A 16327-nucleotide genomic window follows, 5' to 3' on the forward strand; every position below is an offset into this window, starting at 1 on the left:
GCTGAGGTGGGAGAAGGGCATGAACCCAGGAGTTGGAGCTTGCAGTGAGCCGAAATCACACCACTGTACTCCAGCCTGGGCGACAGAGCGAGACTCCGTCTCAAAAAAAAAAAAAGAAAAGAAAATCTTTTTATGTCTCTTCTGGGGCTAATACTTCACTGTGAAATCAGTGAGAAAAACACTTTATGTTTTGATAAGACATAACTGAGGAACTCGGGAGTAGGTGGCTCTTATAAGTGTTTCACATTTGAAGATCGAAAGATCTACAAATAGATTATGTGTATTTATACACTATTTCGCACAACTTGCTTTTTAAAAACTTCATGTGATTTTTAAAAAATGGCCACATAGCACTGAACTGTACAACTAAAAATGGTGAAGATGGTAAATATTATATGTATTTTGCCACAATAAAACCAATTTTTTTTTTTAATGGCCACAAATTCTTATGCTTCTTCCACTACGAGGTGAGGGGCTATGTCCCCTCCCCTTGATTCTGGGTGGGCTTTGACTATTTCAACTGAGTATGGCAGAAGTTCTGCTGTGTGATTTAGAGTTTTGCATCATTTTAGCCAGGCGCACTAGCTCATGCCTGTAATCCCAGGGCTTTGGGAGGCCAAGGTGGGGTGGATCACTTCAGGTCTGGAGTTCGAAATCAGCCTGGCCAACATGGTGAAACCCTGTCTCTACTGAAGATACAAAACTTAGCTGGGTGTGGTGGTGCATGCCTGTAATCCCAGCTACTTGGGAGGCTGAGGCAGGAGAATTACTTGAACCTGGAGGTTGCAGTGAGCCTAGATCACGGCACTGCATTCCAGCCTGGGTGACAGAATGAGACTCTGTCTAAAAATAAATAAAGTTGTGCCTCATTTTATATGTAAGTGTTCTTTGCAACCATCATACATCTTTTGTTTTCTTTTTCTTCTGGGGCTTAGCATCATGCCTCTTTACTTTTTTTTTTGAGATGGAGTCTCACTTTGTTGCCCAGGCTGGAGTGCAATGGTGCAATCTTGGCTCACTGCAACCTCCACCTCCCAGGTTCAAGTCATTCTCCTGCCTCAGCCTCCGAGTAGCTGGAATTATAGGTGTGCCACCACGTCCGGCTAATTTTACATTTTTAGTAGAGATGGAGTTTCACCATGTTGGCCAGGCTGGTCTCAAACTCCTGACCTCTAGTTATCCATCCACCTCGGCCTCCCAAAGTGCTGAGATCACAGGTGTGAGCCACCACGACCGGCCAACGTTATTTCACTGTTCAATTACAATATACATTTATTGGGGTGAAAGAAAATTGAATGTGGATAGGCAGTCTAATTTTGTTTTTTTTAAATGATACATGAACGTATCCAATATTGAATTTACAGGCATTAAAAAAATCAGGTTATATTCTGCAAACTGTTGGTGGCATGTTAAATGTTTTGTTTTAGTGGTATTTGGAAGACTGGTTGCGGTTTCTGGATGGGCTAAGAACATGTTTTCCTCATTTAAACATAGGCTAGGCATGGTGGCTCACGTCTGTAATCCCAGCACTTTGGGAGGCTGAGGCAGGCAGATCGCTTGAACTCAGGAGTTCAAGACGAGTCTGGGCAACGTAGTGAAATGCCATTTCTACCAAAATATAAAAATTAGCCAGGCATGGTGGTGTGTGTTTGTAATCCCAGCTACTTGGGATGCTGAGGCACAAGAATCACTTGAACCCGGAAGGCGGAGGTTGCAGTGTGCTGAGATTTTGCCACTGTACTCCAGCTTGGGTGAAGGAGATTGTCTCAAAAATAAATAAATAAATACATAATATGTAAATAAATAAAAATAAAATCATAGACAGCTACTCAGGAGGCTGAGCTGGGAGGACTGCTTGAGCTCAGGAGTTCAAGGCCAGCTTGGGCAACATAGTTAGACCCCGTCTCCATTAAATTAATCAAGGAAGGTACTTCCATTATTTAAATTTTGTCTTCCAACACATTTTAGGGGGGCTAATAAAGGATCCCTGTCTGTCCAGAAACTGTTGTACAGAAGGACTGAGTACTTCCTTATTCTGTATATGGCCACATGCAGTTAGCCCACTTGCTTCTTTAAAAACATTTTTTTCTTTGTAGAGATGAGGTCTTATTATGTTGTCCAGACTGGTTTCAAACTCCTGGCCTCAAGTGATCCTTTCACCCTGGCCTCCCAAAGTCCTAGGGTATCAGGTATGAGCCATCATGCCAGGCCTGCATTCCCCTCCTGATGAGTACTTTGGTTATTTCCAATCTTTTCCTCTAGGAATAATGGCATGGTGAATCATTTACAAGTGTGTGTTCCTAGAAGTGGAATAGTTGGGTCAAAAGGTAAGCATATTTGTAATTTTGAAAAGATTGTCAAATTGTCCTCCAAAGAACTTATACAAATTTCAATTCCCACCAAGATATGAGAATAAATGTTCTGGTAATTTTGTCCACAGTTATCAAACTTTAATTTTTGCCATTCTGACAAGTAAAAAATTGAATCTGAGTAGCTTTAATTTGCATTTTTATTAGCATTAAGGAGGTTTAATTTCTTTTCACATGTTCCAAAGCCCTTTGGGTCATGCACAGTGGTTCACATCTCTAATCCCAGCAACTCAGGAAGATCGCCTGAGGCCAGGAGTTTGAGACCAGCCTGGGCAGCATACCACAATCCTACCCATACAAAAAATAAAAATAAAAAAAATTGGCTGAGTGTGGTGACATGCACCTGTATGGTCCCAGCTACTCAAGAGGCTGAGACAACAGGATTGCTTGAGCTTAGGAGTTTGAGGCTGCAGTGAGCTATGATTGTTTCACTGCACTCCAGCCTAGGTGACAGAGCAAGACCGTATCTCCAGTGGGGAGAAAAAAAGTCCTTTGTATTTTTTTCTATGGTGTATTTATTTGCATTATTATTATTATTTTTCTTTCGAGATAGGGTTTTACTGTCACTCAGGCTGGAGTGCAGTGGAACAATCTTGGCTCACTGAAATCTCTGCCTCCTGGCCTCAAGCGATCCTCCCACTTCAGCCTCCCAAGTAGCTGTGACTTCAGGTGCACACCACCATGCCTGGTCAATTTCTTTTTTTTTTTTAGTTTTTAGTAGAGACAAGGTTTCACTATGTTGCCCAGTCTGCTCTCAAACTCCTGGGCTTAAACAGTCCACTAGCTTAGTCCTCCCTAAGTGCTGGGATTACAGTTATGAGCCACCATGCCCAGCCCAGCTATTTTTTTTTTTTTTTTTTTTGAGATGGAGTCTCACTCTGTTGCCTAGGATAGAGTGCAATGGCTTGATCTCGGCTCGCTGAGATCCACCTCCTGGGTTCAATGTGTTCTCCTTGGCCTCAGCCTTCCAAGTGGTGGGAATTAAGGTGTCCCACCACACCCCGGCTATTTTTTGTATTTTTAGTAGAACGGGGTTTCACCATGATTGGCGACTGGTTTGAAACTCCTGACCTCAGGTAATCCAAAGTGTGGGATTACAGGAGTGGAGCCACCAATGCCCGGCCAGCCACATTCTTTTTGTTATGATATGATCTTTAGGAGAAGTCTAAGAACCTATGTAAATAGTTATTGGACTATGTTTTAAAATTAGGTCAATGTCATTAAATATTGCAATTATTTGCATTTTTAAACCATTTTTTTGTTTGAGGAAACATTTGTTGTAACACCTTCAAAGTATAAATATTAATTATTATTGAAACTGCAATTTTAAAACTTGCAAACAGAAGCCTATATAATCAAAATAACTAGCATTTTTGGCACTCAGGGGTACTGTGCTAGATTGCTAGATGCATTTTTTTTCTTAAGATAGAGTCTTGCCCTGTCACCTAGGCTGGAGTGCAGTGTCATGATCTCTGCTCACTGCAACCTCTGCCTCCTGGGTTCAAGTGATTCTTCCACCTCAGCCCCTTGAGAAGCTGGGATTACAGGCATGAGCCACCACGCCTGGCTAATTTTTTGTATTTTTAGGAGAGATGGGGTTTCACCATGTTAGCCAGGATGGTCTCGATCTCCAGACCTCATGATCTGCCCACCATGGCCTCCCAAAGTGCTGGGATTATAGGTGTGAGGCACAATACCTGGTCTAGATGCTTTATAAGAACTGATTCAAACCTCCTGCCACTAGAAGGTACTTTTACTGCCCTCAGTTTAAGGAAATTAAGATGGTGAGAAATTGGGCCAGGCTAGGTGGCTCATGCCTGTTATACCAGCACTTAGGGAGGCCAAGGTGGGAGGATTACTTGAGGCCTAGAGTTCAAGACCAGCCTGGGCAAGAAAAAAAAGACCTTGTCTCTACAAAAAAAATCAAAAATCAGGAAGGCATGGTGGTGTGTGCCTGTAGCCCCAGATACTCAGGAGGCTGAAACGGGAGGATCCCTTAAGCACAGGGATTCAGGGTTGCAGTGAGCTATGGTCATAACACTGCACTCCAGCCTGGGTGACAGAGCAAGACCATCCTGTTTCTTTCTGTGGGAAATTAAATAACTTGTTCATGCCCACACAGCTAGTAAGTGACAGAACCAGAACTCAAATCCAGACTTATTTTACTTCGAAACCTGTGTTTAATCATGTTTCACTGAGTTTTTTAGAAATATTTTTTTTCAACTGGCAAAAGAAAGGCAAACTAATTCCAGTAATATCAAATTAACTTAATTTATTCACAAATATGGCAAAAGACTACAAAGGCAAAATAACAGGTGTAATTAACACTTCTATGCGCTGGCTTTTTGCTCCTCATGCCTTTCTAGGCCACTGGCTGCAGTGCTGGGCGTTTACAGCTGCAGACCACTCCTCCCAGACTTCTAGCCAGGTGGCTTCCAGTTTGGTTTTGCTATTTCTTGGCACTGGTATAAGAATTAGAAGCTTGAAGAAAGTGCAGCAATGTTTCTTCTTTTGGTGGTGGGCTTGGCAGCTTGGGCAGCGGCAGTGCAAGTTGTCAGCAGCACTGGTGAAGAGACTCCTGGGCTTCTGAGCACTGCAGTGGCCGCAGCAGCTCCGACAACTCAGTGGCAAATGTGGGCTCGGGACTCCAAGCCAGGGGCAGAAGCAGCTCCTGATCTGTGGCTGCGAAGTCCTCCTTCTCCTTTGTCTGGCTCCCCCTTCTACCTCCCTTCTGTTCTTTCAGTCTTTTGAAGAACTTTATAGCCAATCCCCAGGCATGAAATTCTTCTCTGCTTGGCCTATCTAGAGTGGCTGTTATTTTTCTGACTGGCTACTGACTCTGCCACTAAAATTATACCAATGTTTTCTTAGAATAACACTAAAAAGACTGATATTACTTTTTTATATGGAAGATATAGGCTACAAGCACTCAATTTTCTTGAGGGAGAGAGCTATTTTTGCACTTTGTTTCCTTCATATACGGTGCAAAAAGTTGATAGTCTCTATAAATTGCAGAAGTAACTGGCAATGAAAAGACTTATTAATTCAGGACATGAGTTCTTTATGGAGCAATTATGCTCATATTAAGTGTTTTATTTATTACATGTGGGGTAATGTTAAGACAAATAGCTATAATACAGAGATTCTACAATTTAAAAACTGTAATAAATATGGTCCATTAATAGCAGATTCCAAAATTCTTGTCCTTCTTGAAGAAAAGGTTCAATGATTTACTATAACCCACTAAGAAACATCTAAATGGGAAGAAACACAGAAGTGATTTTATAAGTCACTTAGTTTTCAAATTGAAAATGGTCAAATAAACTACAGAACTTAAGACTTAAGTGAAATGATACAAATCTATACATAAAACTATTTGGCATTTTAGATGAGAGAAACAGATTTTAAAGACCACAAATTCGTCTCTCGAATCAGTACTCTCCCTTTCTGGAAAAAAAAGTAATCTTATGCCATTGAGCACAACCAACTGGAGGTAAACCCTTTAAGTTATTAATCGGAGGTAACAAAATGCGGGCTTACTCTAATATGCCTGATCTGGACCAAAGAAAGAAAAAAGCCTCTATACCTAGGTTTACTAAAGCTACCAAAATATTCCAATCTGAAAAATAGCAAATAAAAAATAAAGCTGCCAAAATATGATCAAAGTAAAATTTTACCTGGTACTTAAGTTCAAAATAGGAGTAAAAATAAATTATGTGTACATTTTATATACAAAAAATTTGGAAGAATATACAGCAAAATGTTAACAGTGATCCTCTCTGGGTAGTGAGATTTTGGAGATCAGTTTAGTTTTTTTTTTTTTTTTGGCTCTTCATATTTCTCCTTTTTCTTTTCTTTTTTCTTTTTTTTTCTTGAGATGAGTTTTGCTCTTGTCGGCTAGGCTGGGGTGCAGTGGCACGACCACGGCTCACTGTAACCACCGTCTCCCGGACTCAAGCAATTCTCCTGCCTCAGTCTCCCGAGTAGCTGGGATTACCGGCATGTGCTACCACGCCTCGCTAATTTTTGTATTTTTAGTAGAGACGGGGTTTCACCATGTTGGCCAGGCTGGTGTTGAACTCCTGGCCTCAGGTAATCTGCCCGCCTCAGCCTCCCAAAGTGCTGGGATTACATGTGTGAGCCACCGTGCCTAGTCATACTTCTTTTTTTTCTGCAGTGAACATACGTTTTAGATAATTAAAGAATAATAATTAATTTAAAAAGCAATTAATACCCAAGCATGACAGTAATCAACACCTTTAGAATTCAGTTTTTCACCTGCTTCAATATTAAAAACACCACCTTATGAAGAATGGTAATGCTGGAAAGCACCTGAGAGACCATGGGGTCCAGATCTGAAGACTAAGCCCACACTAGGCTTTGCTGCCCAGTGGCAGGGCTGAGATTAGAACTGTGGCCTCTTGATTTCTAGTTTAGAGCACACAAAGTAAAATATAAAAATTACAGTTACACATAAAAATACATTTATCTCCAGAACACTAGAAAAGGTTGGTCAATTTTAAGGCCCTAGGAATATAAACAATGTCAAGTTAGAACCTAAGAACTCTCCATCAGCTTTACCTTCAGAATTTCACAGGGAGCGGCTTCTGAAGGCACAGGTTTCCCGCAGTGCTTTGAATATTCAGTTATCAAGACTGAAGCTTCATCTAAACTGCAAAATCAAAAAGAAAAAGAAGTGTTAGGCCAGGCACAGTGCCTTGTACCTATAATCCTGGCACTCAGGGAAGCCAAGATGTGCAGATGGCTTGGGTCCAGGAGTTGGAGACCAGCCTGGGCAACATGGCAAAGCCCTGTCTCTACAAAAAAATATAAAATTAGCCAGGTACGGTGTCGCACACTTGTAGTCCCAGCTACTCTGGAGGCTGAGGTGGGAGGACTGCTTGAACCCAGGAGGTTGAGGCAGCAGTGAGCCATGTTTGTGCCACTGCACTCCAGTCTGACTGACAAAGCAAGACCCTATCTCAAAAAGAAAAGAAAAGAGGCATTGAAGTCAAAATTAAAATAAAGACCAATCTCTAAATTTTATGTTTTATTTGGGAAAAAAGAATTCCAATTTGGGGCATATACATAGACTGGGTAGTCTCTGGATTGTCCAAAGAAACAAAGAGAAGGTTAGAGATTTTATGAAAAAGAGACATGTTACGTATTGTTCTTTTTTTGTGTGTGTGTGAGACGGAGTTTCACTTTGTTGCACAGGCTGGAGTACAATGGTGCGATCTCTGCTCACTGCAACCTCTACCTCCTGGGTTCAAGTGATTCTCCTGCCTCAGCCTCCTGAGCAACTGGGATTACAGGCATGCGCCACCACACTCGGCTAACTTTTTGTATTTTTAGTAGAGACAAGTTTCATCATGTTGGCCAGGTTAGTCTTGAACTTCTAACCTCAGGTGATCCACCCGCCTTGGCCTCCCAAAGTGCTGGGATTACAGGCTTATGCCACTGCGCCCGGCCAGAATTACGTTTTTGGAGCCATGTTTTGTACTCTGAGTGCTTTTCCCTGGGCCGTTCTGATGTATTTGGGTGTCACAAGAATGACCTAACTCATGTAATCAGCTTCACAGAGGGCATGAGGAAACTTTTGGAGATAGTATGTTCACTCTCTTGATTGTGGTGATGGCTTCATAGGTATACACATGTCAAAATTTACTAAACTGCAGACTTCAAATATGTCCAGCTTATTCTATGTATCAATTATAACTCAAAAAATACTTGCTCAAAAATGACAATATCTAATTATGGCTGGATCACAAGAGATAAACAAGCAGATGGAAATCCATGGAGTGGAAACAAGAAAGACCGACCTCTCAAGCGCCAGCACAGCTAGACCACATGCAGGGATGGATATGGTGTGTACTGCAGTCTTGAACTTCCCTTTCTTTAGCGTCAGCCCATTTCTTCCTTCTCCCATTCAGTTTCCATATCCACCCCCACCTCTATCCCAAGAAGATTATTGTTTCTAAACTTGTGGGTGCTAGAAAATTAGATAACCAAGTTTAACAAAAATGATGTTACATAAAGTCATTAATGTTCTGAGCAAGTATCTAAGACATAAAGTTGTAATTGCAGGATTTAGAACAGGGCTATGAGACATTCGATTTGGGGATTCAGATGACCTGTTTAATTGTCAGATTCTAAGGTCACGTTCCAAGAAATTGGGTTATTAAATGATTAACTTTTGGATATGTGCAGTAATGAGAGATATAATATTTTGAGCTTTTAATTACAACCAAATAGCTCTACAGTTGACATTTTCCTCCAACATAAAGATAGATTTTTTTTTTTTTTGAAGCGGAGTTTCACTCTTCTTGCCCAGGCTAGAGTGCAATGGCGTGATCTCGGCTCACTGCAACCTCTGCCTCCAGGGTTCAAGTGATTCTCCTGCTTTAGCCTCCCGAGTGGCTGGGATTACAGGCATGCGCCACCATGCCCAGCTAATTTTGTATTTTTAGTAGAGACACGGTTTCTCTATGTCCACGCCCAGCTTACAAAGATAGATTTTAAGGAAATTCCACAGTAAGTTGCTTTTTGAAAATAAACTTACCTTAAGTCATTTGCCAAATAGTTTACTAGTTCAGTGATATTGTTGGTATTCATCACATGCATCTTCAACATTTGAAAGTATTTGGTCTTTGCCAAAATCCCAAACTCCTTCTTACTGATGATACTATTCAGAATCAGACTTCTAATCTATAGAATGACACGTATCATTAAGATCAGACTTCTCATCTATTAGAATCAGACTTCTAATCTATAGAATGACAGGTATCAAGCCTTTATTCAATATCAAAACACTGTTACAATCAGAAGTCCAATTAGCACTGCATTATGACTGCGCCTCCTTTTGAGGGGTAAAAGGGAAAGGAGGCCTGTCAGCATCAGTCAATAAATAAAGTAATTGTTGTTTTGCGCTTTGAGACTTTTTATGAGGAAGAAGATCTGTTTTCAATTAAAAGCACTTAAGGCTACAAATTTTCCATGGAGCACAGCAGTCAACAAGACCCTCAGGGTCCCTGCCTTTTAAAAAATTTACTGAGGTTTTAATAGAAGCAAAATAATTCTATACATAAACAGCTAGACATAGCAGTTTTCAGCTTAATCTTGGTTTGGGAAAATGAAATGAAATCGCCTCTTACTTGATGTGAAAATCCTGCTAGCTGGCCTGTGTTCATATGCTCTTCCAATTGCTTTAAAATAACCTGAGGGTCACACGAACCCAGAAAATTCTAGAGAAAAATCAAAGCAGAATTAATAGAAAAGTGTTATTACTTATTCCAACAGCAAGAGCTGTTGATCAGGTATTTTGTCGTTCTAAGTGCCAAAATAAATATATTTAAATACTGAAACACAGAACGGCATCAAGGAATGAGTGTACGAATGATGGAAAGGGGAAAAAATCAAAGACAAGAACAGGTGGCTTTAAAAAATGTAATTAATAGACCAAATGACAAATAAAAAATATGCACATTCAGCTGGACGCAGTGGCTCATGCCTATAATCCCAACACTTTGGGAGGCCAAGGCCACTGGATTGCCTCAGGTCAGGAGTTCGAGACCTGCCTGGCTAACACGGCAAAACTTTGTCTCTACTAAAAATACAAAAGTTAGCCGGGAGTGGTGGCGGGAGCCCGTAATGTCAGCTACTTGGAAGTCACTTGAATCCGGGAGGCAGGTTGCAGTGAGCTGAGATTGCGCCACTGCACTCCAGCCTGGGTGACAGAGACTCTCTTAAAAAAAAAAAAAAAAAGCATGAATGCATGCATGTTCATTTATGTAGATCTCTATCTACTGGTATGTCTACCTACAGGGAAGATAACAGGTAACTGTAAAATATTACAAAATGCTTTGTTCTACTTCTTCTCTATTATAAAGGAAATGAGAGTTATTTTTAAAAGTTCTGTCCCCAGTGGCTCCCTCTGATGGGCACCCACACATAAAATCTGACTCTCCCCTTCTTTTATCTCCCACATTCAATTGCTAAGTCAGCTGCCTTCCTTGTAGCCTTCTCATCTTGTTCAAGTTCATTACCAGACCCTACCGTGGGTACTTAACCCTCAAGCCTTCCCTGCCTATGCACAAGGCTGATATGAAGAGATCAAGTGGGGTAGAATTCTACTCAAATGCAACAGCTCCCCAAGAGTTTCCCTTCTTGTCCTCTCCTCTGACCAAGTCTACATGGGTTAATGGGTTATTCTTTCTAAAATACTTCCTTCATCATTTCAGTTTGCTGTTCTAAAATAATCACTTGTTTCCCCACTGATAGACAATAAGGCCCAAACCCCTTGTAAGACATCTCTCAGCTGGACTTTAATCTATCTTTGAGTCTTACCTCCCACTAAGTCCCCATACAAGCTTCACACATATCTGATGTATGTGTGCTTTACGGGTTTGCTGAAACGAAAATGCGACCTTTTGCAAGGGACATGCAAGATGAGACCTTCTATTTCCTTGGCAGCCCAGAGGAATCGTGTGCACCATACCTGAATTTGCTGGTGTCTCTTCTCTGAGTGGGGCATGAGCATCAGACAAGCTAATGCAAAAGCCGGAAGTTCTAACTGGATATATTGCCTGGCGACTCCAATCAGGTCAAGATCATCTGAGACTGGACATCTTCAAGAGAGCACATTAATTAGTTCATAATCTGTCAGATTCACTAGATTATATTGGCCTTTCTAGCTTTCCATAGTCATCTACCTGTCCAGGCTTTCAATAATTTTAAACACTAAAGTGCTGGTGCATGACATATGCTTAGGAATGAGTAACATGAGTCTTTGACGGCATTCTACACGGAATAAAAGAATCTACCCACGGGAACATGGACTACTGTTTGCTATACCATGATTAAGTCTGAAAGCCTACAGATGCCTAAAGATAGGCCTCTAAATTCTCAGAAGACTCAAAAACTTTTTTTTTTCTTTTTTTGAGAAACAGTCTAGCTCTGTCACCCAGGCTGGATGTGATCTTAGTTCACTGCAACCAACACCTCGCGGGTTCAAGCGATTCCTCCTCCTCAGCTTCCTGAGTAGCTGGGATTACAGGCATGCACCACCACGCCCAGCTCATTTTTGTATTTTTAGTAGAGATGGGGTTTCACCATGTTAGTCAGGCTGATCTCAAACTCCTGACCTCAAGTGATCCACTTGCCTCAGACTCCCAAAGTGCTGGGGTTACAGGTGTGAGCCGCCGCACCCAGCCAGAAGACTCAAAATCTATGCGACAACGCTGTATGATTTAGGGTAGTCACCAAAAGTACTCTATGCTCATATAAACAGTAGGCACTCAATTTAGAGAATGCTCAGTTTACTAGTCGCACAACACATGGGACGTAGACATTGTAAAAATAATCGAGATATTTTGGTATAAAAACAAGTGTTGCCGGGTGCGGTGGCTTACACCTGTAATCCCAGCAATTTCGGAGGCCGTCTCTACTAAAACTACAAAAATTAGCCGGGTGTGGTGGTGTGTGGTGTGTGCCTGTAATCCCAGCTACTCACAGGACAGCTCATGCCTGTAATCCCAACACTTTGGAAATCCCGTCTCTACTAAAAATACAAAAATCAGCCAGGCGTGGTGGCACGTGCCTGTAATCCCAGCTACTCAGGAGGCTGAGGCAGGAGAATCGCTTGAATCTGGGAGGTGGAGGTTGCAGCGAGCCGAGATTGCGCCATTGCACTACAGCCTGGGCGACAGAGCAAGACTCTGTCTCAAAAAAACAAAACAAAACAAAAACAAGTGTTATGCTTAACTTCCTAACAAAAAGGAATTACTCATAAGAGATATCTATTAGAAAGGAATCTTATAAGCAACAAACTTTTTTTTTTGGTAGAACAAATATTTTACTTACTCGAGGACAGCGATGAGACTCTCAGAACAATCTGACAACTGATCAGGACTTAAAGGGCAAGAAGCTGAAGATAAAAAAAAAACCAACCATGATATACACACACTCAACTATAAAATGCTGTAGTGAATGTTTCAGAGGAGAGCGAAATACCTGCAAGCAGTGGTATCTGTATCACACGCTGCCACGCTTTGCTGAAGTAGGGAACCTGTGAAAACAAGTCCACGTTTGGGATATTCATGTTAAGGATATTACAAACTCTCTTTAATTTGCAGTCTAGGCCAGGTGCAGTGGCTCACACCTATAATCCCAGCACTTTGAGAGGCTGAAGCAGGTGAATCACTTGAGGTCAGGCGTATGAAACCAGCCTGGCCAACATGGCAAAACCCTGTCTCTACTAAAAACACAAAAATTAGCCAGGCATGGTTGCGCACGCTTGTAATCCCAGCTACTCGGGAGGCTGAGACACAAGAATCGCTTGAACCTGGGAGGCGGAGGTTGCAGTGAGCTGAGATCACACCATTGCACTCCAGCCTGGGCAACAGAGCGAAACTCCATCTCCAAAAAGATATTATGAACTCTTTTTAAATTGCAGCCTAATTGTTCTGAAATTAGATAATGGTGATGGCTGTACAATTTTATGAATATACCAGAATCTACTTGATTGTATATTTTCAAAAGGACGAATTTTACAAGTGAATTGTATCTCAACAAAAAAATTAGATAGATCACTATGTGCTGATATGAAACACTCTCCAGAGGCCACTGTTAAATGGTCACAAAACTGTACATTTATAGTTTATATTCCAGATGACTAAAATCATAATCTCCCTGTTAGAGATGATTAAGGTTCTAGCATAATGTTCTTCATTAACTGTATCTTTCAGGATCTCATTATACAATCCTGGCTGATTCATTATTGTTCCATTTGGCAAAAAGTCAGAACCCAACTCAGAAAAGAAAATTAATCCTTAGCCGGTTATGTGCCAGGGCCACAGGAAAGGAGGAAGGGGACAAGAGAAAGAATTTCAAGAAGGTGAATAAGGAAAGAACACTGGCCAGGCGCGGTGGCTCACACCTGTAATCCCAGTACTTTGGGAGGCCAAGGCAGGAGGATTGTTTGAGCTCAGGAGTTGCAAGACCAGCCTAGGCAACACGGCAAGACCCCCATCTCTATATATTCAAAGAAAAAAAGAGGAAAGAAAACGTAAACTTCCATCAATAGAGGAGTGGTTAAATAACTTCGGGTATATTTTACTACATATTATGGAGAATAATCAAGCATTAAAAATAAAATACCTCAAAAGACTAAACACAGAGTTACTGTAAGACCCAACAAGCCCACTCCTAGGTATACACTCAAGAGAAATGAAAATATGTTCAATAAACAATGGAACATTATTTGGCAAAAAAGAGGAATGAAGTGGGTGGGCACAATGGCTCATGCTTGTAATCCCAGCACTTTGGGAGGCCAAGGCGGGCGGATCACAAGGTCAGAAGATCAAGTCCACGGTGAAACCCCAGTCTCTACTAAAAACACAAAAAATGAGCTGGGTGTGGTGGCGGGCACCTGTAGTCCCAGCTGCTGGGGACTGAGGCAGGAGAATGGCGTGAACCCAGGAGGCAGAGGTTGTAGTGAGCCGAGATCATGCCACTGCACTCCAGCCTGGGCGACAGAGCCAGACCCCTTCTCAAAAAAAAAAAGAGGAATGAAGTTCTGATCCATGCTACAATGTGGATGAACCTTAAAACATGATGCTGAGTGAAAGAAGCCAGACAGGAAATCCCACATAGTGTGGGACTCTGTTGATACAAAATGTCCAGAATAGGCAAATCCATGGACAGAAAGTAGATTAGTGGTCACTAGGGGCTGGAGGGAGTGGGGAATGGGGAATGATTGCTAATGGATATGAATTTTCTTTTTGGCATGAGGAAAATATTCTGGAATTAGATAATGGTGAGGCCGTACAACTTTGTGCATATACCAAAAACTACTTCATTGTGTACTTTAAAAGGATAAATTTTACATGTGAACTGTATCTCAATAAAACAATTAGATCTACAAGTGCTGATATGGAACTATCTCCAGAGACCACTGTTATGTGAAAACAACACTTTGTTTAGAATGTGATTGCATTTATGTGTGCAAAAATGTATATATACACTGTAGATATGCACACACGCACACGTGCCTGTAAAACAGGAAATCTCGGCCAGGTATGTTGGCTCATGCCTGTAATCCCAGCACTTTGGGAGGCCAAAGCAGGTGGATCACGAGGTCAGGAGATAGAGACCATATTGGCTAACGCGGTGAAATACCGTCTCTACTAAAAATACAAAAAATTAGCTGGGCGTGGTGGCAGGCGCCTGTAGTCCCAGCTACTCAGGAGGCTGAGGCAGGAGAATGGCATGAACCCGGGAGGTGGAGCTTGCAGTGAGCTGAGATGGCGCCACTGCACTCCAGCCTGGGCGACAGAGCGAGACTCCGGCTCAAACAAAACAAAACAAAACAAAACAAAACAGGAAATCTCTAGAATACATAGGACATTGTAAGCAATCATTCCCTTAGGAAGATAATTATGAAGGGAAATAGTAAGGGGGAATTTTCATGTTTTACTCAGCATATTTCTATATTGTCCTAATTTATTAAACAAAGAATAAATTATATATTTCTACGTAATATATATTTTGCTTATATGGGTACACAACTTATGTGAAATGTAGAAAAGATGAACAAGCCAGGGTATCTGATGTGAAAGATCTTCAAAGTCTGTGAGGGGCAGCCCAACATGTAATGAAAATTAATTATATGGTGACAAAAGTCAGAGTGGAGCCAAAATGTCTTGAGAGCATAAAGGTGTGACTTGTGAGGCCTGGAAAACTCAGGAAAGTGGTATCTTCAGGAGGTGATGTGAGCTGAGTATTAACAGGTCCAGGCACAACTTTAATCATCCTACAACTGATCAGTTCTGTTTCTTCTTCCTTTATTTTAGGGAAAGGATCTAGCTCTGTTGCCCAGGCTGGAGCTGGAGTGCGATGGTGCAATCATGGCTCACTGCAGCCTCAAACTCCTGGGCTCAAGTGATCCTTCCGCCTTGGCCTCCCAAAGCTTTGGAGTTAGAGGAGTGAGCCACTGTACTTGGCTCAGTTCTGTTCTTTACGAAGGAGCTGACTGCTTAATCCAGTGTCCCCAGCAGTCACAAGGCCAGAAAGTATAAAGACTAAATTCAATAAAATTTATTTTAAAAAACCACATACCTGCCATAAAGAATGGATACTGGAAATGGCTTTTAAAACTTTCCTTAGATAAGGAATCTGTAAAATATTAAAAATAAAAAAGTTCTAAAGACCACCAAAATGGAAAATTTCAATGTGAAATATCGCATCTTAAAGTTCCAGAAAAAGTACTGGTAAAACTTTATCTTCCATGATAACTGCCAGAGAAGTTCACTTACAAGTTCATAAATATCAAAAAAGGCTAGGGAACCTTCCATTTGTTTCCAGTGAAATTTATGTCATTTTGGATTTTGCATTCTCTGGCCTAACACCAAGTTCTTTAAGTTTGGCATGAACTCAGTGAGAGTGACTGTGTTTTCAGCATAAATCTGTTCCATAACAAGTATCAATCCAAAATGTTTAGGGGATGCTGTGCAAAAGCTTTCAGATATATTCAGTCCAGGGTATTGAGTCTTACTTACCATATTGAAGCCCAGAAGCTTTTGCAAGAGTCCATTCCAAAGCTGCAGGTCATAGATTTTGTATTCTAAACACAGCTCAGTCACCAATCTTACTGCCTGAAGCGAAAAAAAGAAAAAAATCATGCTGCTCCAACAAACCAGTAAATCAAGCCATCTTTGGAAAAGTAGGGCAGCTTAATACAAAATATGCTGCTTTTGGCCGGGCGCGGTGGCCAAAGCCTGTAATCCCAGCACTTTGGGAGGCCGAGACGGGCGGATCACGAGGTCAGGAGATCGAGACCATCCTGGCTAACACTGTGAAACCCCGTCTCTACTAAAAAATACAAAAAACTAGCCGGGCGAGGTGGCGGGCGCCTGTAGTCCCAGCTACTCGGGAGGCTGAGGCAGGAGAATGGCGTAAAC

At 41.5% G+C, this 16327-nt stretch overlaps 1 protein-coding gene across 1 annotated transcript in view; it reads right to left on the reverse strand.

The window, feature by feature from the left end:
- Nucleotides 1-5429: 5429 nt before the first annotated feature.
- The window catches only part of KNTC1 (kinetochore associated 1), a 100283-nt gene continuing 89385 nt past the window's right edge, over nucleotides 5430-16327 (reverse strand). Inside the window, 9 exon segments of the mRNA XM_017889010.1 lie at nucleotides 5430-5623; nucleotides 6951-7041; nucleotides 8932-9077; nucleotides 9524-9613; nucleotides 10867-10996; nucleotides 12231-12294; nucleotides 12381-12435; nucleotides 15486-15542; nucleotides 15926-16021. Of these exon segments, the coding sequence (XP_017744499.1) occupies nucleotides 5603-5623; nucleotides 6951-7041; nucleotides 8932-9077; nucleotides 9524-9613; nucleotides 10867-10996; nucleotides 12231-12294; nucleotides 12381-12435; nucleotides 15486-15542; nucleotides 15926-16021 (750 nt within the window). The 3' untranslated portion in view covers nucleotides 5430-5602.

Source organism: Rhinopithecus bieti, unplaced genomic scaffold, assembly GCF_001698545.2.
Source record: "Rhinopithecus bieti isolate Rb0 unplaced genomic scaffold, ASM169854v2 scaffold_574, whole genome shotgun sequence".
Lineage (NCBI taxonomy): Eukaryota > Metazoa > Chordata > Mammalia > Primates > Cercopithecidae > Rhinopithecus > Rhinopithecus bieti.